The sequence below is a fragment of the Manacus vitellinus genome, unplaced genomic scaffold (assembly GCF_001715985.3).
Source record: "Manacus vitellinus isolate BGI_N305 unplaced genomic scaffold, ASM171598v3 scaffold_31_pilon, whole genome shotgun sequence".
Lineage (NCBI taxonomy): Eukaryota > Metazoa > Chordata > Aves > Passeriformes > Pipridae > Manacus > Manacus vitellinus.
In genome coordinates, this window is record NW_021940379.1 from 6,138,600 (window position 1) to 6,162,001 (window position 23,402).

The 23,402-nt window shown below is 40.5% G+C and overlaps 1 protein-coding gene across 1 annotated transcript in view; it reads left to right on the forward strand.

Moving 5' to 3' along the window:
* ADGRD1 (adhesion G protein-coupled receptor D1) overlaps positions 1-21,922 on the forward strand; it is a 133,931-nt gene extending 112,009 nt beyond the window's left edge. Inside the window, exons 22-25 of the mRNA XM_018076207.2 lie at positions 18,365-18,491; positions 19,699-19,740; positions 20,544-20,636; positions 21,321-21,922. Coding sequence (XP_017931696.2) covers positions 18,365-18,491; positions 19,699-19,740; positions 20,544-20,636; positions 21,321-21,416 — 358 coding nt within the window. The 3' untranslated portion in view covers positions 21,417-21,922. The remainder of the gene's footprint in view (positions 1-18,364; positions 18,492-19,698; positions 19,741-20,543; positions 20,637-21,320) is intronic.
* Positions 21,923-23,402: the final 1,480 nt, after the last annotated feature.

Consider the following 23,402-nt stretch of genomic DNA (forward strand, 5'->3'; position numbering starts at 1 on the left):
AAGGTGCTTCGGTCCAAATATAGAAAGGACACTGTATATAACTAAAGGAATAGAGAACTTACATAGAAGAAAAATGTGATGATGGTTTCTGTTTAATGTTTCTGAGACACAGGCTATTGTACAATAGGGATTTGGTGCCACTGTTCTGAAATGGTATCATAAAGAATAATTTTTATGCTTGGATTACTTATGTAATTTTGAAAGTGTCATTAAGTTTTAAATATTGGTGACAGTTACCTAATCGAAGTTAGTTTAGTTATTGTACACTTATCCAACAGGAAGAGAAAAACAGTAAATAATCTACATGAAAATCTATAAGATAATTACACTGGAGTGAAAAGAAAAAATTGGGAATCAAAATGACTGTTTCAGGTTTGGCTGAGTCCCTGTGACCTTCAGAAGTACAAAGGAAACATAGAACCTTAGGAAACAAATAACTCTATATTGTCAATGCCAATTTCTCTGCATTATTAGAGGTATGAAGACAAAGAAACAACTCTATAAGTAGAGGAGAAGCTACACAGATTGCTCTATGTACTTAGATATTTTACTTGGATTGCAAGGAATATCTTCAATACACACTGTACCCTGCAGACTAATATATATTAATTTTTTCAAAGAAAACTATGTGTGTGCACATAAATAAATCCATGGATGAATGATTGGTCTAGGAATAAGATGTAATCCCTTCAATGAGGAGTATATGTCCAATATTATCAGCAGTAGATTTGGAATGGTGTAGCTCTGTACTGAAAATGTGACTTCTCCAGACACTCTGGCTCAGAGATTCTCTCTGTGTCAAGAAGTTTTTACATTACACTTTTAGGATTTGACCTGACAAAAGTGATGGCGGGGGAGAAAAATGATAACCAATGGAACAATACAGCTGGAAACATTAAATTGTTAAATTATTTAGGGGAAATCTGCTCTGATAGAACATCTTTCCTCACAGAACTCAATTAAGTCAATAAAGTATAATAGAAGGTAAACAGAACATACAGAATAGCTCTTCTTCTGTAGATATCATTACAGAAATGAGTCTTCAAAAGAAGTTTTAAATGAGGAGGGCATAAATATCTGTTCAAATCAGATCCTGGAGAGTATTTATACTCTGATTGACACAGCAGTGAGGCATGATGAATTAGAGTTTCATGTACAGGGGATGTCACGGAGAAAGTAACTGCTCTGTTGGAAAAAAAGATAATTATAAGGCCTTTGTAACACTGAGTTTCATTCTCTTGTCATCAGTATTCTTTATACAGGTGAAGAGGTTTATGTGTGTAATGTGAAATCATTCTGCCCGTGTTATCATTTCCCCCCCAAAAAAAGAAGGGAACAAAACAAAAGAAGGTTCTGCTCTGACAGCAGAATGACAAGGGAAGGGTTTTTCATAGTGAAAAAAGCCCAGTGGCTCGGAGCACTAAAGGATGCAGGGTGCTGATTGCAGGTTGTTAACGCCTGAGAGTGGATAAGCACAGCAAAACGAAACAGTGACAGAACACAGAGAAATCAGACAAACATAATAAGCTTTGTAGTTTCTGTCAGGTCGCTGCCAGCGAGGACTGTGAGGTGGTTTTTGAATCAACAAGTTCAGTTGGCTTAGGGAGGGATCACCGAAGGCTGCAAAGCACTTTGTGTAATGTGAGCCTTAAATAAAGGGCCTGCGGGGCATCCCTGTGAGTGCTGCAGTTCACTGAGATGAGCCACAGGCAGAGCTGCAGTGTGTTAGGAGGAGTTTATCAACCCCTTCTCACAAACACAGAGCTGAATCCAAATGGCACGACGTGACTCTGGTGAGACAGGAAAGCACTTTGTCACCACGTCTCAGTTGTTCGCGGCGTTCGAGTGGGACACGAGGCAGAAGTGGTTCCTTCAGGGCTGTGTTTGTGGTCTCAGAGACAGAAAATGAGAAATGCAGTGCCAGGAGCTGTGGAAGGGAAAACTGCTCAATCCAATAAACTCGTGAGAGGAAAAAGGGGGGATTTCAGTGCTGCCTTTTCAGGCTGGAACGAAATTTAAGTGGAAAGCGCAGAGAGAAACAGTCAGTTTTTGTCTGCAACAGTTTGAATGACAGCAGTTAAACAGCAGGGTTAGACATTTAGGAGTGATAATGAATGGAAGGCCTGGCAAACTGGCTGAGGAATGCCCAAAGTGCCTGTGGCAGGAGCATCAGGGAGGTGCCAGTGCCACCTTTCCTTTCCTTGGTGACTCAGGCCAACACATCTGCCCAGAAGCACCTGACTGAGAGGCCTCACACTTGAGATGTTGCTGCCTTCAAACCTGAGCAGTTGTCGTAGCCTGAAAGTCCCAGCCTAGAGGTTTTACAGAACAGGCTCACCTCTTGCCAGGCTCTACTGCCAAAGGAGAGGTTTAATCATGCTGACAAAGATTGGCTTCCACTGCTGCTGGCAGCCTGGGTGGGACAGGACCTCACCTGGCTTCATCTCCCCTAAACTCCAGAGCTCAGTACAGCTGACACCACCTCCACTGGGACTCCTGAGCTGTGGAGAAATGGCTGCTGACACCAAGCAGTTCAACTTGTCTGTTTAGTGTTCATCTCACTGGCCTTAAAAGTTCTGATTTCTCCCCAAGGGCTGAGGGAAGCCCAGACTGACTGGTTTGTACTCCCAAAGCACCTCTGCAGGTCTCAAGCCAGGAGTGATAACTCACACCTCCAAGGCCATCATCAGCCCATAACTGAGCAGAGATTACCTCAGGAAATAGTCAGAGCAAAGACTCACTTTGAGTCATCATGATATCAGTTAGAATGGGTATTTATTGCTAGAGAAGTGCTGGGCCTGGAGCACATTTAGTTTCCTGAAAGATTAAGTTACTTGGCAACGCAAGTGGATATTACCAACAAGGCTTGTTTCTCTTGGCAACAGACAGCAATAAACTGATGTAATTATTTAGAGTAATTGTTCCTGATTTTCCATATGGCAACAGGTCCTCTCAAGTGCTGACTCAAACGTGACTGCAGAATAGGCATCAGGGTGAGCCAGTGCTCCACTCTGAAGGCAGCACCTGTCAAACTTCGTGTTTAAAAGCCAAAACAGAAAAGGAAGTTGTGAACAAAATTCCATTTTCTTTTTTTTTTGCCATAGAACTAATTTATTATTCATGTTCCCCATTCACATTTCTCACAGAACGAAGTGCAGTACATTGTTGGCTGGTTGACCTCTTCAAGTTCAGATGTTACTTGTCACAGTGGAGGCATCAAAAGCATCTTGTTGAACATTTTGTTTTAGTTCCAGACCTACTCGTGTGGTCATTTGTTTGTTTCATGTAAATAATAATAGTGCCCCCAAAACAAAGTATAGGATAAACTGAAGGAGCAGCATAAAAGAGCAAGTTTTTGTGATACATAAACTGCAAAATACCCAGTAATTTAGGGCAAAATGAATATAATTAATCAGTATCTGATCAGAGACGTTAATTAATGCATAATAGAATACTGTGAAAGTCTCAACAGCAAGTACTTGGTTGTTGTAGTAATTTTTGTATGTGTGTAAAAATAGCCACTTTTTAGTTCTTTAATTCAGCAAGAGCAGTTTGCTGGTAAGAGCTGAGCAAAGAATTATCAGCTCCTATTTATTAGTTGAATTTACTTAAGAACATGCTTTTTGTTTTGTTTTTGAAGCGTGTCGAACAAATATATAGAACAGGAACTTTTCACTTAGTTGTGATTGATTGTCCTTGAACCTTTTATTAGAAGATTAGCTATTGACTCTCAGCAAAATAATTTCGAGCAGTAATTCAAATGTGTCTTTGTGAGAACATTTTGCATCCAGGGAACAGATTTTCTGCCAAAAAGCTAATTTGAATGTTTTAGTTCATAGGATGCTGAATCTAATACCTTGAAACATTTAAATGCACACATACAGCATTTGTTTGAATTATCCCTTCTTTTTTTAGGGAAATAACTAATCATATGTTTGAGTTTAAGCACATGAGTAGCCTCTGTAAGCTTAATGCAATTAAAGCAGCTTAGTTTAATGGAATTGCTCATGTGCTTGAAAAGGCACATGATTACATTTCTGAGTTATGGACCATTTGAACTCTTTTTCTTACTTATTTCTGCTGCATCCAAAGACTTAACTCTAACAGTGCATTCATTATCTCTTATTAAGACCTAAATAGCTTTTTTTCTTGCTGCTCTACCCCCTCAAACTCTCACTCCTGTGTTTGTTTGCAAAGGTACTTCTCTGTTACAGTGAGAAAAAAACCCTAATGTGACAGTGTGCTAGAAATGTGCACATTTTGTTCCCCTTGGGAAGAACCCTTCCCTGGTTTTGCCTATCACAGGTAATTATTTGACTACCTGAGTTGCCTGGCTCCTGGGTTACAAGGGTTAAAATATGACAAAATTCTCAAATATTTTAGTTTTGCACTAAGACTAATATTAATGATAATAGAGGAAGAAATAAAAAGCACATCTCTTTTGCAGGAAATAGTTTTAATCTACTCAGCCATACCCCTGTGATTTCCCAGCCAGTTCACTTCTGCATTGTGTTGTCCAGAAGAGACAGTTTAATTAACTTTTCTTGAGTAAACTGTCAAGTCCAACTCTTATTGAATACTTTCTCACTGCTTGCTCTGAAATGGTCCAACGAGTTGGAAAAAATCTCTGTCTTTTTTGTGAAGTGTACACTTCAGCACCCAGTGAACCAGAAGTGATAGCTATCATAATCATCCATGGAGAAAGCAATTACAGCAAAATTAGAGATATTTCTTAGCCTTTAACCCCATTCTTTCTTTCATTTTGCTTATTTTCTCCGTCCCTCAAAGCTCCACTCAGTAAAACAGTTCTCCATTGCAAAAATACTTCTTCTGTTTAGTTAAATTAAGGACTGAAATTTGGAACAAATGGCAGTAGCTTCAATGCATGGGAGGAAAACAGGACTTCAAGGAAAGCTCAGCAGGCGAGTAAGTCATGGAAGCTGCTGTGTTCTGCATGTTTCCACATATCACAGCCCCCTCTGCACGAAACTGAAAATGGAACATGTAGGTTTGATGCAAATCCATTCCTTACTTTGGTTATTTGGGAAAACAAAACAAAACAAAAAAGCTGTAAAGAAAACACAAGTCCCATGAGGAGAGGCTGAGGGAGCTGGGGCTGTTCAGCCTGGAGAAGAGGAGGTTCAGGGGAGACATCCTCACTCTCTGCAACTCCCTGAAAGGAGGGGGTAGCCAGGTGGGGGTTGGTCTCTTTTCCCAGGCAAGGATCAGCAAGACAAGAGGGCTCAGTCTTGAGCTGTGCCAGGAGAGGTTTAGGTTGGATATTAAGAAGAATTTCTTTGCAGAGAGGGTGCTCAGCCATTGGAATGGGCTGCCCAGGGAGGGGGTGGATTCTCCATCCCTGGAGGTGTTTAAGATAAGACTGGATGTGGCATCAGTGCCATGGGCTGGGAACCACAGCGGGGTTGGATCAAGGGTTGGACTTGATGATCTCGGAGGTCCCTTCCAACCCAGCTGATTCTGTGATTCTATGATTCTATGGAAGTATTTCCCTTTGCCAGGTGCGAATCCCAGAGGGTTGTCCCCCTCCAGCTCGTGGTGCTGCAGACACCTGCACGGTTTAACCGTGTAATTGGCCGTTCCAAAGCACTTTGCAAAGCCATCTATTACCTCCCCTCAGCACACCCACTCTGCTGTGGCAAATTGTTCATCCGTTTAATCACTGATCCCTTCAGTGCCACGACTCTGCATCGATATTTTACTTTGTTTGTAAACACACCAGTCACCTCCTGCCTCGGATACCAGCGCTGGCAGTTGGTGCTGATATCTTTGGTGCTTCCACATCGGCCATTTTTTCTGCAGGATATTGTGTATTTGTTGTGTTTTGCTCCTGCGATACCATCCCTGTTTCGTGTCATTTGGTGTCCAACGACTCCTCGTTCTAAGGATTATTCCCAGCTGTTCTTTTTCACAGAATGTGCTTGTCAATCACAGCTCTTGCTTGAAGCTCAGGAGAGCTCTCCTGCCAAAGGAGATACTGTAATCTCCCTCCACAACTAAATTCCTCCCCTTTGTGGTGCCATTAGACAATTTTTCCTTTTTTTTTTTTTTTTTTCCTCCTTCTACAAGGGGTGAGAAGCAAGTTACAACCTGCAAACTCTTCTGAAAGTCTGCAGGGAATCAAAATCTGTAGCACTAGAAAATCCTTTCTGTGCCTTTCTGGGTGGCAGATGCTTGCAGAGCAACCCCGTGAGGCACGAAGCACCTGTTTTTGTGTGCTCTGCTGAAAAAGAAAAGAACTTTTTCCCTTTGCTGAAGGAGAGCCATCCATTAGACAGAGTAGTGTGAAACCTGCTTCCAGATATTCCTTTTCTTGACAATTCCTCCCTGTCTGTGAGGAATCGTGTTCATTGAACACCACTTCAAACAGCATGAGGGATGTACCTCACAGACACTGTTGGAAGGGGGGGAGTTGACTGATAATAAAGGAAATAATTAAAATGAAAGTATTAAGCGGTGACAATTAGTGAGCTGAAGTGCTAATGCCAATGATAATGTTTTCAACCTAATTAAATTTTTGGCTCATTGAATATGACAAATACAAATGCAATTTGGGTATCTCCTTATTAGACTCAGAGTTTTAGACTGGAAATAACATGGGTTTGAATGTTGCCAATGAGGGCATTAATGAGGAAGTGCTAATCTTTTAGGGATCATAATGACAGTAATGGTAGTGGTTTCTTTACTGCAGAGGCTCAGAGTCTCAGCACTGGAGAAAGGCTCCAGGCCATGCTGTGATTGTTCAGGCGCATTTCAGGCACATTTTGGGAGGAGTATTAAAAGATTAAAAGTATGTAAAGCATAGCTGTAGAGAGGAGGCTACTCTGCAAAACCAGAGAAACAGGGACAAATAGTAACAGGCTTAAACTGATGGAAAAATCAAATATCTTTAAGCTTCCTGTAGTGGGAGGGGACTTGCAAAGTAATGGAGCTGATCACCTGGAGAGCTGCTGAGCTGCTGCCTTTGAAGAGCTCTCAGAAGTGGTTGTGCAGCTGCCTGTCAGGGCTGATTCTGGTGCCAGGAGCGACAACAGACCCCTTCTGATGGCTGAGCTGGACGAGATGACACTGTGAGCCTTTCCACAGCTTATTTTTACCTTGGTTGTCTCCTTCTGAGCCAAAATCGTCCTTTGTGGGAATAGTTTTCTGTCTGTCATTACTCCTTAAGCAGGATTTGCTGCTCCAGGGCCTGTTCATTTTGGCTCCAAAGCAAACAAGCAGCTTTGATGCTCACATGCCTATTTCTGTGTTAGGAAGGGTAGTAAGTACATGTAGGTACAAAGTATATTTGGAAAACTTGATAGTTAAGAGGTGCTGGATTTGGTGAGTATAAAAATATAATAATTTTTATCAGAGATGCTTAGGCATGTTTGTTTTCACATCTGAATGTCAGGATGGACTAAGGCTTACTAAAACTTGGTTAATTAATCCCTGTGATGGAACTTTGCTGTGAAAGCAACAGAGTCAGTGATGGGAGTGAAGGGTGTGAGAGAAGGGGCCATCCCAAGGCACCCTTCAGCTGTTTATCATCTTGTCTAGATGGGAATGTCTAGAAGCCTCTGTTGTAATTATTGATCTGTGGTTGAATCAATTCCTTGATTCCAACCTATCAGTCCCTGCTGGATTCCAAGAGCAGTCTCTGCAGGTGTAATCTGTTCCCTGCAGGAGCTGAGGGAACACTGTGTTCAGTTGGGGCCTTCTTAAGGCAAATCAGGATTTATACAGCATTTAATGAGGAAAAAACTCTCTGCTGGCCCCATACCTAAGATTGGATCACTCCTGATGAGTATTTTGCTGCATAAAAAGTGCCAGCTAGAGAGGAGTTGGGTCAAGGGTGTTGTTAACTGTGTGAGATTGAGACATGTGAAAACAGAGCAGGTGTGGTGTCACCCCAGTGTCCTCTTCCCTGCTGCCAGAGCTGTCTAAGGAATAGCTTGTCTTCTTTATCTCAGAATTATAACAGCAGAAACTTTCAGGTTTTGAAAATCTATAGCTTTGAAGTTCACATTAATTTGTTATTTCTAAAAAAATGTCCCGGTTGTATTTAGTTTCCAGTTTTTTAATATCTGATTTGAAGCCTTGAAAATGCCTGGAGTGGGAGGAGGATGGTGCTCTGAGTCACAGCTTCATGCCTGGTACCAGAGTAACAATTAAATGCTGATCCTCCATCACGAAATGGCACAATTCCCTGTGAACAGCAATAACTTCAAGACCTTGCTAGAACTGCTTCATTTACATCCTCGGTCCAATTTATAACCCTGGAATTCTGTGTCAGCTTTATGCAGAATAATAAGAACAGATATTATAGTTATGGCACTGCAGAAGGTAAATGCTGATTTAAGCATGCACCTTGTGCAGAGTCCTGGGCAACCTGTAAATCACTGCCCAGGCTGGCACAGCCCTTAGCTAAGTGTGGTTTATATATTTTCCCTATAATGGCCTCTCAAAATAAAATTAAATAAATGAAAAATACAGGTAATTACAATAAAGAAAAAGTCCTATCTTAGAATCAAAATTACTTTAAAACTTTCAGGTACTCTCTCCAGGTCAGTAATAGAATGCCATTAATGATAGATATGCTACAGGTGTTTTGGAAATAGAAATGGGACATTATGCTCAATTCTTTTCAGCTGAAAAAGATGTGAGGCAGAAACACATTTTAGTGAAAGAAACTGAATAAAAAGCACTTTTCTTTTGGAGCAATACTAGAAATAATGAAAAAGTTAAGTGAGATGATAACTGAAAGCACAAGAACATGAGGAATAGTGAGATTTTGGAAGTGAATTGCTGTAACCACCCCAGGAAGGGCCATGTTCTTTAACTCTGCATGGTTTCTTATCCCAAATAAGTCTCCTGTAGCTTCTCCAGTTGTCCTCCCAAGTTAGCTGCCTTTTAATAATGCCATTTAATAATGATATTAAAAACTAGGGAATATATGAATACAGTAGCAGAGCAAAGCAGCTCTGAGTGTCCTCATGTGAGTAGATGTAGTAATGATTCAGATCACTTGGTCAAAATGTGAGCAGCAAAGAGACAGATGTGATAAATATGTGTGGAGCTGCATAAAGAAGCATTTCAGGAGTTATTTGTCTGAGCCCACAGTCCAGAATAAGACAATCAGCAAACTCTCAACTCAGAAATGAAAATAAATCAATATGTGACCACAGAGTCTATTTTTCATGTTCATGGTGTATATGGAACCCAGCCTTCCCCAGTGCAGCAAAGGGCTTGAGATGGTTCCAAAAAGCCATGGAGGCAGAGGGACCAGTTCAGAGGCAGGGTGATTAAAGTGAACATCTCCCACTCATTAATGAAAGCAGCAGGATAGTGTTTGCAGTCACCCCGTGGAATTAAATTCTTAGAGTTTTGCTTTGCACATCTTTTTTTCTCAAGAGCTTAAAGAAAAAGGTTTCTCTTCCAACACCCAAGCAGAAAATGAAGGACTCTAAAGTTTGCCTCAGCCAATGCACTTTTCACTTTTCTGTTCTTCCCAAACTGATTTCCTTTCTTGCACCAATCCTGATCTGCAAAGTGACCTCTCCTTGGGAATAATGAGGATACTTACACATAATGTGCCTTAAGCATCGACTGTGGCATTAATTTTGATAAACACTCTAAAGCCACGTGTTGCCTGCCTTTTTTAACACCAGTTTAATGAGAAACCAAGTTCCTCACGTTGCACCATGGCATAGAGCTGGATGTTTCTGTGCAGTTTGAGTTGTCCTCCCAAGCAGCAGCCGCTGGCAGAACCCAGGGCAGTGATTGTAGCTGTGCTCCAGCAATCCTCACAATCCTTTTTTTCTCCCCCCATTTGTACATTTGAGACGGACGATCAAGCAAGGACGTGGCTGTTTCTTTGCCACTGCTGCACTCAGAGCTCGTGTGAACCATCACACAGAAAACTGCTTTTCTTTCTCAGTTCATGGGCCCGACCTTGACAGCTTTGCCGTTCCTGGGGCCGTTGCCATGGAAATGGGAGAACGATCGTTCTGTTGATATTGTTGCATAATTAAGGGTCACTGAGGCTGTTCAGGTCAAGGGATCATTTTCAGAGTTCAGCTCCTCTGAGGGGGGAGAACGTTACTCCACAGAAATTTTGTGCATGATTTGATGTGATTGTTACTTTGTCATCCTAAATTAAACCACGGGCCCCACTGACTTCAAGCTAAAAGCCAGAAATATTTGCCAAACCTACAGATTCCTGCAGGAGGCTGCTTTTTTTCTGGGTGTTCCCAGGCTACAGAACTACCAAGCTGTGGATTTCATTGCCACTTGTCTGCTAAAAATTTCCAAGTGGTTATGTAATTGCCTCTGACCATTTTGAAATGTGTATAGAACACAATCACTTGTACTGGGAAAGGCTCTGGTGATGGATATTTAAGTCTCTGCAGGGTGTAACGAGCTCAGAAGGTTTTTCTCTTAAAAACCTTGACATTTCTACAAGAACAGTTTAAGAAAGGACAAATTGCAGCCTGTCCCATTTTTGATAGGCCATGTTTTCTAGATTATCAATAATTTTAATTGGTTGCCTCCAGTCTTTCCAAAGGACCAAACTTTTGAAAATCCAAACCCCAACATGATGCTCCAGCACAAACATCATCAGCACAGAGCACAAAGTGGGGGCTACTTCATCTTTTTAGCATATGATGTTCCTGGTTTGACATCCCAGAGTAAGGAAAAAAAAATCATAATGACTTTCCATCACTGACTGCAGCTTTATAAATCTTAAAAAACAGGTCTATAAACTGTGTTTCATTATAATTATAAATAATTAAACAAAGATGGCTCCATATTGACACCTAATTCTGTGCTTTGGACAACTCTTGAGATGTTTGGGGAAAAAAGGCCCCATCCACATTAGCCTTCTGGTTTGGAGAGCCACTATAGATGTTCATTGTCACACTGTTCTTCATTTTTGCCATACTTTAGTTTTGCACAGAGATTTTTGAAAGGTCTGTCTGCCTCTAGTTCCTGGTTCTTTGAGCAGGTCTATGCTTTTAACAGACCCTTTCTTTTTCCCTGTGTGTCCTTTCTGAACAATCTGTGCCCTTTCATATCAGTATTCCAGTCATGTGAATACTTCCTCCAAATCTCTTGTTATGTAAGGAAAAGTGAACACTCTGAGGTCCTTTTCATAACTTCTGTAATTTGACAATCCCTCTTTTTTAGCATTGAGTCTGTCATCTTAGTTTACTGCCAGGAAAACAGAGATATTCCCCACATGATACAATAACTATAAAAAAGATTGAGATGGCTGTAAATAGAGCAATAAGACTAATTTTCATTATATTGTTTCAAGAAGACTTGCAGAGATTTAGCCATTTAAAAATAGTAAGAGCTGGGCTGATGCAGATTCATGGCTCACACTGACAACATACCTAGGGACAGAAAGCTGTCATGAGATGGAAGAAGTCCTGCACTGGGAGCTTGGAAAATGAATGAAACAATGGAGATTGTAGTGGAAGAAGTTATTAGGTGTAAATGTTGGAGGAAAAAGGTAGGTGACACGTTGCCTTCTCCACCTGGCACCCACAGGCCCTTTCAGACACTTCCATTGCCTCGTCCTCGAAAGAAAAACGTAACGAGTTTTCTGGGAATAAACTGTTACAACAAATTCCTTCTCCTGGGCTCAGTCCAGTGCAGATCTGGGCACAATGTCCCTGTTAGAAGAAGGGGGAAGTCTGAGGGATCAGACTTGTTCTCACACATGCAGAGTGCCCAGAGCACCACTGCCTGTGAATTTATTCTAAATGGTCGTACACAGAAGGGTTGGGATTGTTCTCAGCACACCTGCAGTGACTGTCTGACTGCAGATATTTGTGCTGCATGCTCCTTTAGCAGTTGCTATGGAAAAGGGAAAACATGTTCTCTTACACTGGGGCTCTTCCTGAGGTTCAAGTGATGCTTCAGGAGAAGCAGAGCTTGAGAGGAAGTGCAGAGACACACATTGTTTTGATGATTAAAGCACAAATATGCAACAAGACTATTCATTAGCACCTGGTCCCAGTCACCTTTTAAAAATGGTGACTTCACCAAGAACAGAGAAGCTTTTGGGTGTCTCTTGGGAATGAGTTTGTGTAGAGCTGGGTGTGCTGTGCCACAAAGCTGCTCAGTGAAGGTCTCCTCATCCAAACCCAGTTATTGACACTTCTTGGCTGCATATGGGACATCTTTCCACTGTGATAATAGGCTCTTATTTTCTTTGATGACTCAATGGCAAAGTTCAGTGGAAAATTAGCTCTTACCTTGGGCTTGGGGATGGAGAAGCAGAGAATGCTGTCTCAGCAGCAGTGCAGTGAGAGAATTAGCAACAAAAATGGTTGGAGAAAGGAACTGTAGAAAAATAATGGAAAAACCCCACTGCAAATCCAGTTCCTCTAGGGAAATCATAAACACTGAAAATTCGGCTTGCAAGGACATTATATTTTAATTCTTTATGTTTTTTTAATAGCTTACATTAAAGACAAGGAGAAGAACATGTTTTGGTTCAGTACTTATTGGTTTTTTTTTTGAGGGGGGGGGAAGTATACTTTTTTTCTTTTGCAGTTTTAGAATCCAGAAGCAGTGGAGATGACATGGGACTTGACCTCTGGGAGGCCTTAGCAAGGCATGGATTCCTAAATCCCTGGTTAGGTGCTTAAGTCAAAAGTCAGCTCTGCCAGTCACTGGAATTGCCTTCTCAGTATTAAAATTCTTAAAGTAGCTCCATTTCTGGTCATGGACTTAATTTTTTCAGGCTTGATGGGGATTTGAAATGAGACTTGAATTTCAGTCCCTGCTCTACTGAATATTTAATATAAATTCAGAAATATTAATAAAGCAAGGATTAGGTAGGACTCTCCTCTCTCAGGGAGTGCCTGATGACTAATCTGTGGAGTTCAGATATATTATATATTAACTATTTAATATAAGTGGAACAGGTTAAATAGGCGAGAATGAGCACCAAGCCGGGAGTCAAAATGCTTTTCTGGAAGGAAGGACACTGCACTCCCTTGGACAGAAGAGTGAGTGATTTGAGCCCAGACTCCAATATTCTGGGCAAATGCTGCACCTACCAAAGGCAGTTTTAAATTTTTGGGAAGGCCTGTGAGAGGTGACACTACTTTGGCTACATCTTCCTCACTGTGAGGGTCTGTGGTTGAGAGTGTACAGAAAAGGAGTAATGCCACCCCCCCTTCCACTCATGTGATAAAAATCAATCTGATTTAGTTGCTGTTGCAGCCTAAATTGCTTTTTTTGTAGCTACAATACTTTTGATTATCAAGGTCTTCCTGGGTTATAAATGGCACTCATGAGAAAGCAATGATCTGAAGTGACTGTGAATTTATAGTTCTTATTCAGTTTCACAGCATTACTTTGAAAGTGCAAATAACATTTGGGAAAATGGGAAATGGCCTCTGCAATTACCAGTAGCTTTGTCTTCTTTTTTTATTATTGTTTTTTTTTAATTTACAGCTGAGCCTAGAAATCACCCAAGATTAGGCAAGGAAACGTGTATGTGCTAATTAAAAGCCATTCCTTGTGCCATCAGCCTTTTTGTCCAAGACAAAGTGTAGGAGGAGAAGGAGGTAGAGCTATATTTGCAGGAGTTCATGAGCTTGGTGTCAGGAGCAGAAGTAATATCCATGCCTGTCCTTCCTAAGATGAGAGCTCTACCCGCTAGAGCAAGATGTCTGGCAGAGTTCAGAGATTAATTTCTTTTAATGAAACGCCCCCACACCTCCTCTGATGTCACTTGGTGCAGTGTGGGGAGTAAATTGGTTGCTAAGTTCAAAATGGGCCCGAGGGATTTGACTCTGAGCCCGAGCTTTGGCTGCTCTGCTGAGCAGCTCACACCACCCTCAGTGCACTACTCTGCCAAGACTCCATTTTTCTCTTGAGGAGCACAAGGGACCTCATTCCTCTAAATTCCTGATGGTATCAGTGGCTGTGGATCAGCCCTGTGTTTTTATTGCTATTTAAATCCCTAAAAAATATGAGGTGTTACCAATATCCTTCCATCTGTCTGTTTGACATTGGTGACAACTCACCACCTAAACCTTCTTGGTGTTGGTTTTACTCCTTGGAGCAACGAAAGGAGCTCAAGAGAGCAAAGGGAGCAGCAGGACAGGGTGCTCTCATGGTCAGAGACCTGCTGTTCCTCTGACAAGGTGTGTGCTGAACTTGCATGAAAAACATTTCCATTCCCAGGCAGAATTGCTGCCTGTGGCTTCCCAGCAGCTCTCCAGCTTCCAGCTTAGAAATGGGTGAGTGCTGCTTGTAACGAATGGGAAACCCAAGCTAAATTCCATTTTTCCCAGGCATTAGTCCAAAATGTTATTTACTGGTCTGGGGATTTATTTATTTTATACGAAGCACAAAGGATATTGCTGGAAGTGACTTGTGAGGAGTTCAAGAAACAAGAGAGAAACTTCAGTTAAAAGACTTATTTGTCAAGTTATCAATTTTGGTGAATTGTGGTGAAGGATTTCTGCCTTTTTTTTCAGACAGCATTTCCTCCAATGATTACATAATCTTGGCTTATGGGTCTGAATTTAGTTCTTACTTCAACAGGCATCAGGGCTGAAAAGTGGATGTCAGAAATCTTAAAAGGATTAGTGCTCCACATAGAACCAATAAAATTGATTTGTGAATTAGGGGGCCCCCTTTACAGAAGTAATAAAGTTTTCTTTCTGCGAGGAGTGAAATTTCCTTCTTGTAAGCTGTCAGTGGAGTCGTTCTGCCTCGCTGTGAGGCATCGACAGAGTGCTCAGGGCAACAGCAGAAAAGGGCAGAGATTAACTAAGGGGAAGGGAGCAATCACAACTGAGCAGAGCTGTTCCACACCAATTGCAAATACAATAAAACTGGAAGGCCCGGCTGTGCTCTTGGAAAAACATCCCTGGTAACTTTAGTAACAGTGCAACGATTTTATATGATGTTGGTAATGAAAACACGCCTCGGAGGGGCTGGAACCTGCACTTCTTTCACACCGGGGCTTCGACAGAGCCGTGATAATTGTCCAACTCAGAAAACTTCCCTTCCTCTGCTGATTGATTAGTGCACACTCCAGGATTTCAGCTGGAGGGAAATGCCTGGCTCTGACTGAGCAAGATATACAGAAAACATCAAAATCCTGCACTGGAGTGAATGTTAAAAGAAAAGCAAGTGAAAAAAAAGCCGGTCGAAGAAATTTGGAGGGGAAGATCTCTGATGAGCAGGGTTTACCTCTCAGGAATTAGAATTAAGCTGTAAGAAGAGGAAAAGGAAAGAGGGAAAGGAAAGAAAAACACTTTTTTTTTCAGCTGGAAAATAAAAGGGTGAGTGCATGTTAAATGGATAGCTTAGAAATTAATGGATAATGTATCTAAGGATATTTAAAAGACTCCACTCTGGCCCTCTGGAAGTGGGATTCCACTGTGAGTGCTGGGATTATGTATGGATTTACAAGGACCTACCACATCTGAAGAGCAGCCTCTGATGGCAGAGGATGTGGTGCTGTGCAGCACTAATTCATGGCTGCTTTTCAGCTTGGAAAAGCTTACAAATCTGAATAAGCTGTGCCAAAGTGGTTCTTGGTGAGTGGCGCTTCAGAAGTCTCTGTGACCCAACCAAAGAGATTGTTGGTGTTGGGGCAGAGTGAGAATAACCCTGAATCATAAACTGATTTGATAGATAGGTCATGTACAGCTAATAATACCCCAAAGGCTTTTTCATATACTCTAGATATAAAAATTTATTCAGACTCAAAGTATTTTTGTGTTTTCCAGAGGTTGTCCAAGTAATAACAGGTATATGCTTAAATATATATATGTATATAGGCAAGATAAAACAATAGAAAGGAGAAAAGAAATCTTTTGTGCTGGTTTTGCTTTGTTACAAATTAATTAATAGGACTGATCCTTCAGTGTACTTAGGTGCAGAGAGACAAAAAGCTCACCTAAATTGGTGCTGTTAGACTGCAGAAGAGTGACAATATCTGAGCTTTTAAAAGTGTATGAGAGAAACAGGTTGCTGAGTTCCTTCTGATTTCAAAGACCAGAGCATGAGAACAAGCACACAGCAGAAATTTGGAGGGTCCTTTCTAAAGCAGTGGCCATTCTGTCTTCTGACACATTTGGGCACAGGGACAAAGAAAGATTTTAGCAGAGTTTTTGAAGTCCTGGTGGGGCTGAACCTCAGTATCTGCAAAGTAAGACCTGCCCCTGCCCCAAATTATTGCTTCTTCATGTCACCCATTTTATAGACTCAAGTGATGCTAGTGACATTTTTTTTAAGTCGCTCAGCTTAAGTCATGCATGGAGAAGTATTCCTTCTCCAAAAACAACATCTATTTGATTGTGCTTTATATCTTAGTGTACTAGAACTAATCTGCTAAAATATTCATGTGGAAAAGAAAAATGGGAATAAGAAAAAAAAATAAAGTATGTGCAGAGTGTCAGAATTAATGTACCTAGTGGAATATTAACTTTAGTATTTCTAAGATTTTTTAACCTTGCTACCTTAATGGTGTTCTGACACAGCATTTTACAGTCAGTATTTTTCTTTTTTAAAGTTCAAAGATAAAAAGAAAGAAGGGTGGGAAGGGGAGGGGTAAGTGGAAGAAAATAAAAGAGCACCATAAACAATAGAGCTGAGTCCTTTGATTGGTGAGTAAAGCTCATAAATGCCTTGAATGAATAAAGTCATATGTAGGATGAAATTCAGAGCATGTAAGCATAGAAAGTTATGCAATAATTAGGAAAAAAACTAATGAGATTTAAGTGAATCATATGCAGAGCTGACCCTTAGACAGTCTTAAATGAATTTCATCCTCACATGGCTGCTCCTCTAAATGAGTGTGCATGAAACATTAATACTTCTGCGAGGAAAATCCCATGTCTGTATTCTATTTTCATTTTTAGCTGTGAATTTCTGCTGCACATGTGCTGAACTCTGGGCTTAGTAGTGAGCAGTCTTTATTAATACATGATTTTTAAAAGTATATGAGACATTTGTGATGTTAAAGGCTTCTAAAAATCCACTCTGTAAGAATGGGTTTGAAAATATTGGAATTGAGGGCCTGACTCTATTCTGCCCCCAACTACAAATTAGAGATGAAGCTTTTTATGCTCTGACTCAAAAACAAGTATTTGGAAACACTTTTGGCAACAAACCAGCTGGGGAAAATTATATTCCAAACTGAAAAATACATAAAAGTGGCGAGTGTGAGAATAAAAGAAAGAAGAAGAAGAAATCAGGGTGGTTTGCAATGCAGACAGTTTTACAAGTGTAGCTGTGTTGGGCACACCAATCCCTGCTGGATTAGAGCAGAAAATGGATGCAGGTGTTTCCCACACCTCTGCTGCAGGGTCCTGATCTCTAGGGGAGGTTTGGTTGCCCCTAATTCCTCTTGCAGATGAAGGAAGTGGAAAGTGATTCTTTGGTGTTTAATGGAGACAGCTACAAACACACTGGGGAGACCTCACTGCGACCTCACAATTCTGAGCCCAAAGCCTTTATTTTCTCTGTGGTTCCCTTTGTTTAGTCTTTATATAAAATCTGCTCCACCGAATTCGGCTGCTGCAGAAAACTTTCTGTGATTGTTTAATTCTCTGATATACTACAACTCAATTCATCTTCCACCATAACAAACACCCTGTACATAATAAACACCCTGTACATAACTCATTAAGGCAAACCCAAAAATCCCTTTTATATTCTCAGTGCTATTAGCTTTTCAGCTGTCATACTACCTTCCATTGAAATTCTGCCAAGTTCCTCCAGACTAAGCAGAGTGAACATATATCAGTAGGGATCTCCAAGAAACACAAGCTATTTAAATATTTGATGTACTTTTCTCTGAATCAACTCTGAACAAGGCAGGGTGGTAGCAGAATAATGCTGAGGTGTTAGAGGATTTGCATTTGGCAGAGTTACATGTTTATTCCCATTTGTGGTGATTAAAAATCCCAAACCACTTTCTGTAAGGGAAATACCATGTTTTCTTGACTCAACTGTATACTGAACATATATAGTTTGGATGTACTATACAGTGGGTTTCGTTTTTCCAGTTTCTGGTCTCTGTTTTTGACTCTTACAATTGACTCCTCACTGATAAAATGATATTTCACTGTAAACTGAAGATATTTCAATAGTTTTAGGACCATCTCTGCATCTCTTCCCCTGCACCCTCAGTCATTGACTCCCAATCTATATCCATCCCATGTGATACCAAGATTCTGTTATCTCCATTTCCATAGATGAAAAATAATTAAAAGGCTTGCCCATGAAAAGAATTCCATGGCAAAGAGAGTTACACACATTGTGGGGGCTGAAATCTGTTTAACTGTCTCCTCACCTTGGCTGTTCTCGTTCTCTCTTTCAGACTGACAGCTAAAGCCGTCGCTGTTCTCTTACCAATCTTGGGAAGCTCGTGGATCTTTGGGATTTTGGCTGTCAATGCCCACACATTAGTATTTCAGTATATATTTGCTGTGTTCAATTCACTACAAGTAAGTACCTGGTGGGAAGGTCTCTGGCTACAGAACTGGTGCCGAGATCCAATTAAATGGATCATTAGTAACATTTTCCAATGCTTGTGCTTATTGCATTTTTTTTTCCTGTGTTTTCCTTCCTCTGTCTTTTAAGCCTGTGTTGACCACACAGTGCTGGCAATAGCTTGTCTCTGAACAGAACTTGTATCCATCCCACTCCTTAGTGTTTCCAGTAGCAATAATTAAATAAATGAGACAGCGAGCTTGAGAAATGAAATCCATTCTTCCTGGGCCATGTACCACGGGCAGGATTCTTCAGCAGAGATACCAGGCCAATTTTTCACTGTCAATTTAAGGCCTCATTACTGAGACTGAATGAAAGTGAACAGGAGTTTGTGGGGAAGATCAAAAGTGGAGCTATTCCATGTGCTGCACGTGGCTCTTGTATGCAGACAACTAGACCCTCATCTTCCTGGTGCACCAAACCAGAAAAATAGCTCTGTCCAAGAAGGAATATAAACATCTGCTTAGCTTTAAGCAGACATTTCAGTAGAGGCCTAAACCTATAGGTTCTTACAGTTCTTTCCCAAATAATAATTACAAAGAGGAATCAAAAATAAACTCCTGTAAATCTCCTATTTGTCTCATGGACACAAAAAGAGTGAAACGAGGTTCTGCTCATGAGCTGGTAAAAAAAGTTCTGATTTTCATCCAAAATAACAAAAAAAAAAAAGTTTGGCTGAATACTCCCCCCCAAAAATATAGAATTATTCTGGGAGGAAAAGAGGATGGAACTTTTTCACTTTACATTGGACAAAAAGCCCACAGATAGCAAACTTCTGCTTTGAAAATTTTCCTAGTGCTTTTCTAGTGTGGAAAATACTGAGCTGGTGTTTCCCAAATAGCATTTCCCTCTGCCTTGGTCTTCGCAAGCACAAACAAAAAGTTCTCTTGTTGTCACGAAAACGGAATTCCTGCCTGTTTTCAGCCAGATTTTTCCTTTAGTACTGCAAGTTTTTAGGAGGTGCTTTCTTACAGGAAGAGTTCTAGACAAGCCTCATAGTTACCTAATGCTGCAGGTCTCTGAGGTGTCACTCGGGGCACAGTTTAGTGCACTCTGTGATATTTATAGATGCCCAGCTACCCAATAGCTGCTGTGTATGACATTGGTGGATTTGATTCTTCACAGCCAGCCCTCACCCTTCTCCCTTTTATCTGTTTCCAGGGATTTTTCATGTTCCTATTTCACTGTCTTCTGAACTCAGAGGTATGTAACCAAATGGTGTCAACAAATTTGGTGTTAACGAATTTGGTGTTAACAACTTAAAAGAATGTAAGTGCAGAACTAGAACAGACTCCCCATTATTGTTGTCTACTCTGTCACTGATTGCCTTTTAATTAATACATGACTGTTAGTGGCTTTGTAACTCCCGGCATTTTGGCCCGTGCTTGACATTTGTTTTAATTAGCATTTAAGAAAGGTTTGAAACAAATAAAAAGGATAAGAGCTGCTGAAAACAGTATAGGGGCATTTCATGAAATCATTCAAACCAGGACTGCAAATGCTGGGAATGTATCTTTATATGCACTGCAGTTTGGTTTTTTTTTTTACTTTTATTATTTTTCATTATTTTTTTTTAATGAGATGAATGGTAACAGTCACATCTCAGAAAAGTAAAGTTAAATTTTAAAATAAGACCATAAATATAAAGAAAAGTGTATAATAATAAATAATAATTATATTATAGAAACAATTATATAAATTATATTAATAATTATATAAGTCATTTATATGTATTCATAGATATATTATTTTATATATTATTATTTATATATTTATATATATATAATATATTTATATACTTATATATTTATATATTATTTATATATATTATTTATATAATTTATATAAATCTTTATATAAATATAAAGATTGTGTCTTGTTTATTGGCACAGTGATGTTGATGTGGAGGAAGGATAATGGGGAAATGATTGTAGGCTCCCCCTGTGAAAATGAACATAACTTTTTCAAAAGAAATCTTCTACCTGGTTTCACTTTTCCCCCCACAGGTCAGAGCTGCCTTTAAGCACAAAACCAAGGTCTGGTCCCTCACCAGTAGTTCCACTCGCAACATCAATGTGAAACCCTTCAATTCAGACATTGTGAGTATTCCTCCTTCCCCCCCCCCACTTTTAAATTAAAAGTGTTCCCCATTAAATTCTCTTGGAAAGAACAGGACGTGAGAAGGCAAATGGGTATTTTTAGTCCTAACCTAGTGCATCCTGTAGACAGGTGGAATCAGTAAGCATTAAGTTGCAGCTGCAATACCTGTTTTGAAAGCAAAGGACAAGATTCTGCTTTCTGGTAAACTATCAAATAAAAGGAAACAGGGGTTTATGAGCCCTGGAGTATAATTTATGAACTCTGGAGTTCAATCAGATCATTCCCACCAATTGTAATGGACTTTTGCATTCCAGCAGTGTATTGCTCTGATGATGATGATGATGGCTTTTTGATAGGGCATCCTTACATTTAAACCTGAGGGATGAACTCTTGAGGCAACAGGTAAATATGCTTTTATCCCTTTCCTTAAATTGCCTAGAGGCAAAAGACATTTGTTTTTATGAAGAGCCAGACACCTGAAGTGATAGATATTATTAAGTTATCGTTGCCAATCACCTTAGATCCTGGCAATAACTGCTTAAGAATCCTTTATGGCATATGCTCCCAAGCCCCTGTGACAACACTGTAATGCAAAGAGATGCTTTCAAAGCTGTTATTTCATCCGGGCAAGAGTGGTCTGGAGAAATAAATAAATCTATTTTCTGTACTATTTTGCTTTCCAGATGACTGGGAACAGGCCAGGCACAACCCCCACCAAGCTGAACACCTGGGATAAAAGCACCAACTCAGCCAACCGTGTTGATTTATCAGCAGTGTGACAGCGACAGCAGCTCCTCGGAGAAAATCAAGCCATACATTCAGGACCTCTGACACCGTGTCCACCAGCTTTTTCTCACTGTTTGTAACAGTAGAAAACTGCCTTTTTTTTTTTTTTATAATCACTGCCTAATAAATTGGGAATTGCCATGTTGTTTTGTCGAGTAAATAGCCCTCATCTGCTTGCCTTCAGAACTGTAGCACATTCTACCACTTGGCTCTGAGCAATACCTGCAAAAATAACCAGCACAAATATACACTGGATGGTTTTGTCAGCAATGATGAAAACACTAGGTATGCAAAAAGGGCTTATTGCTCTCTGAATCATTCCAGCTCCCAGGACTGAGGAAAGGCAACGTACCTCTGGAAAGATGGATTTTTATGCCCTCAAATGAAATGCTTCCCATTGGGGTGTTGTAATGGGGCTATTCCGGGCTCGCTGTGCTCTCTCTGTTTACATTTATGACCTTACAGAATCCGGTTATTGAAGTGCAGTTTATTCAAAATAGTATGGTGATTAATTTAAATGCTACAGGGAAGCCAGGACTTGAGGGAGAAGCAGGTTCCAGCTACTCCACTCCCAGTGTGGGCATGGATTAGCAGAGTTAATACACACATATTAGCTGTATGCACATAAAGAGCACACGTAACATGTAAATCTCCTGTATGTGGTCCATTAGTATTTTAGATCTTCCTGTTGGCACCTTTTCTATCAGAGGCAGAAATGGCTAAGGTTGTCCTCTAGCAGCCCAGAACCTCTGTATTGCTGATTTGTGTCTGCTGACATGTCTCAATACAAATTATTCCACTGCTTTGCCTGGAGCCTTGGGATGCAATCAACAGCTGTCCATCAAGTGCATTTCTTAAACTCTCTGCAGCTTTTAGAAATCAAAACCTGGCACTGTGACTTATCTTTCTGCTTTTACTGGTCCTTTCAAGACACTGAATTCCTACCACGAAGATGAAACACAATGATACACTGTGAAGACAGCCAGCCTACAAATAAGTCTGTGTATTGTTACCTACAGACAGCTTTTAAATAAGTCTCTGCAGTCCCTTCTGTGGTTTTAAACTCTGCTCAGCACTTAATAGCTGCTGTTTTAGTACTGCTGTGAAGCAACTCTAAGGAGAAAAAATACTGTTTGTTTAGAGCAGTGTTTTGTAGGTTCTCGGAGTGGTGTTTGGAGCACAAGAGAGTTCGATCTCGCTGTGCCAACCAGGCACCTTCCCAGCTGGAGGAAAGCAGAGTTTAAGTCCTGGGGCTGGTCAGAGTCCCTGAGTATGTGCCTTGCTCTAGGACTTAGCAGCCAGGGTCTCCAGAACAATTTCCAAAGATGAGATCCCCTCCCCTTGTCTCCTTATCCCCAGCTCTTCCCTGTCTGCTCTCCCCGTAACAGACTGGGTTTACTGGTTTGCAGGAATCACCAAGGTAATTAGCTTTCCTAATGCACTGAGCTATCAAAGTACTACAACAAGCAGAAAATATGCAAATCTTCAGCCTCACGTTTTGCTAAGAGGTTTTGTGATTATTTTTTTTTTACCTTAATTAAATGTTTGTATCTTCAGCAGCTCAGACCGTTTCTGGTCCCAGTGAATCCAGCCAGATATCTGTTATTGATTTCCAAGAGAACAGGTATTTACATCCTAATGTGCAGAGTGGAAATTTTCTACTAGATAGTAAATTTATCAAAAATAAAATAAAATTAAAATGATCTTTAGGGAACAGGAAACATCCATCTGCTGGGACTGAATGTAGTGAAGTGTTTAATCCAAAAGGCGTGGAATTGAAAGTTTAGAGAAACTTAATGCATTTCATTTCTGTTTGATCCCAAATTAAGTTTTGTTCATGTTTCCTTCCTACACTAAGAAAAATTATCTCTTTTAGTTTGGACCAACCTTTTCTCCCCTTTCCCCTTCCTGGCCAAGAATTTTTGGTGTGGTCCCCAAACTGAAACTCCAGACCCCACCCAAGTTAGTTTGGGACTACA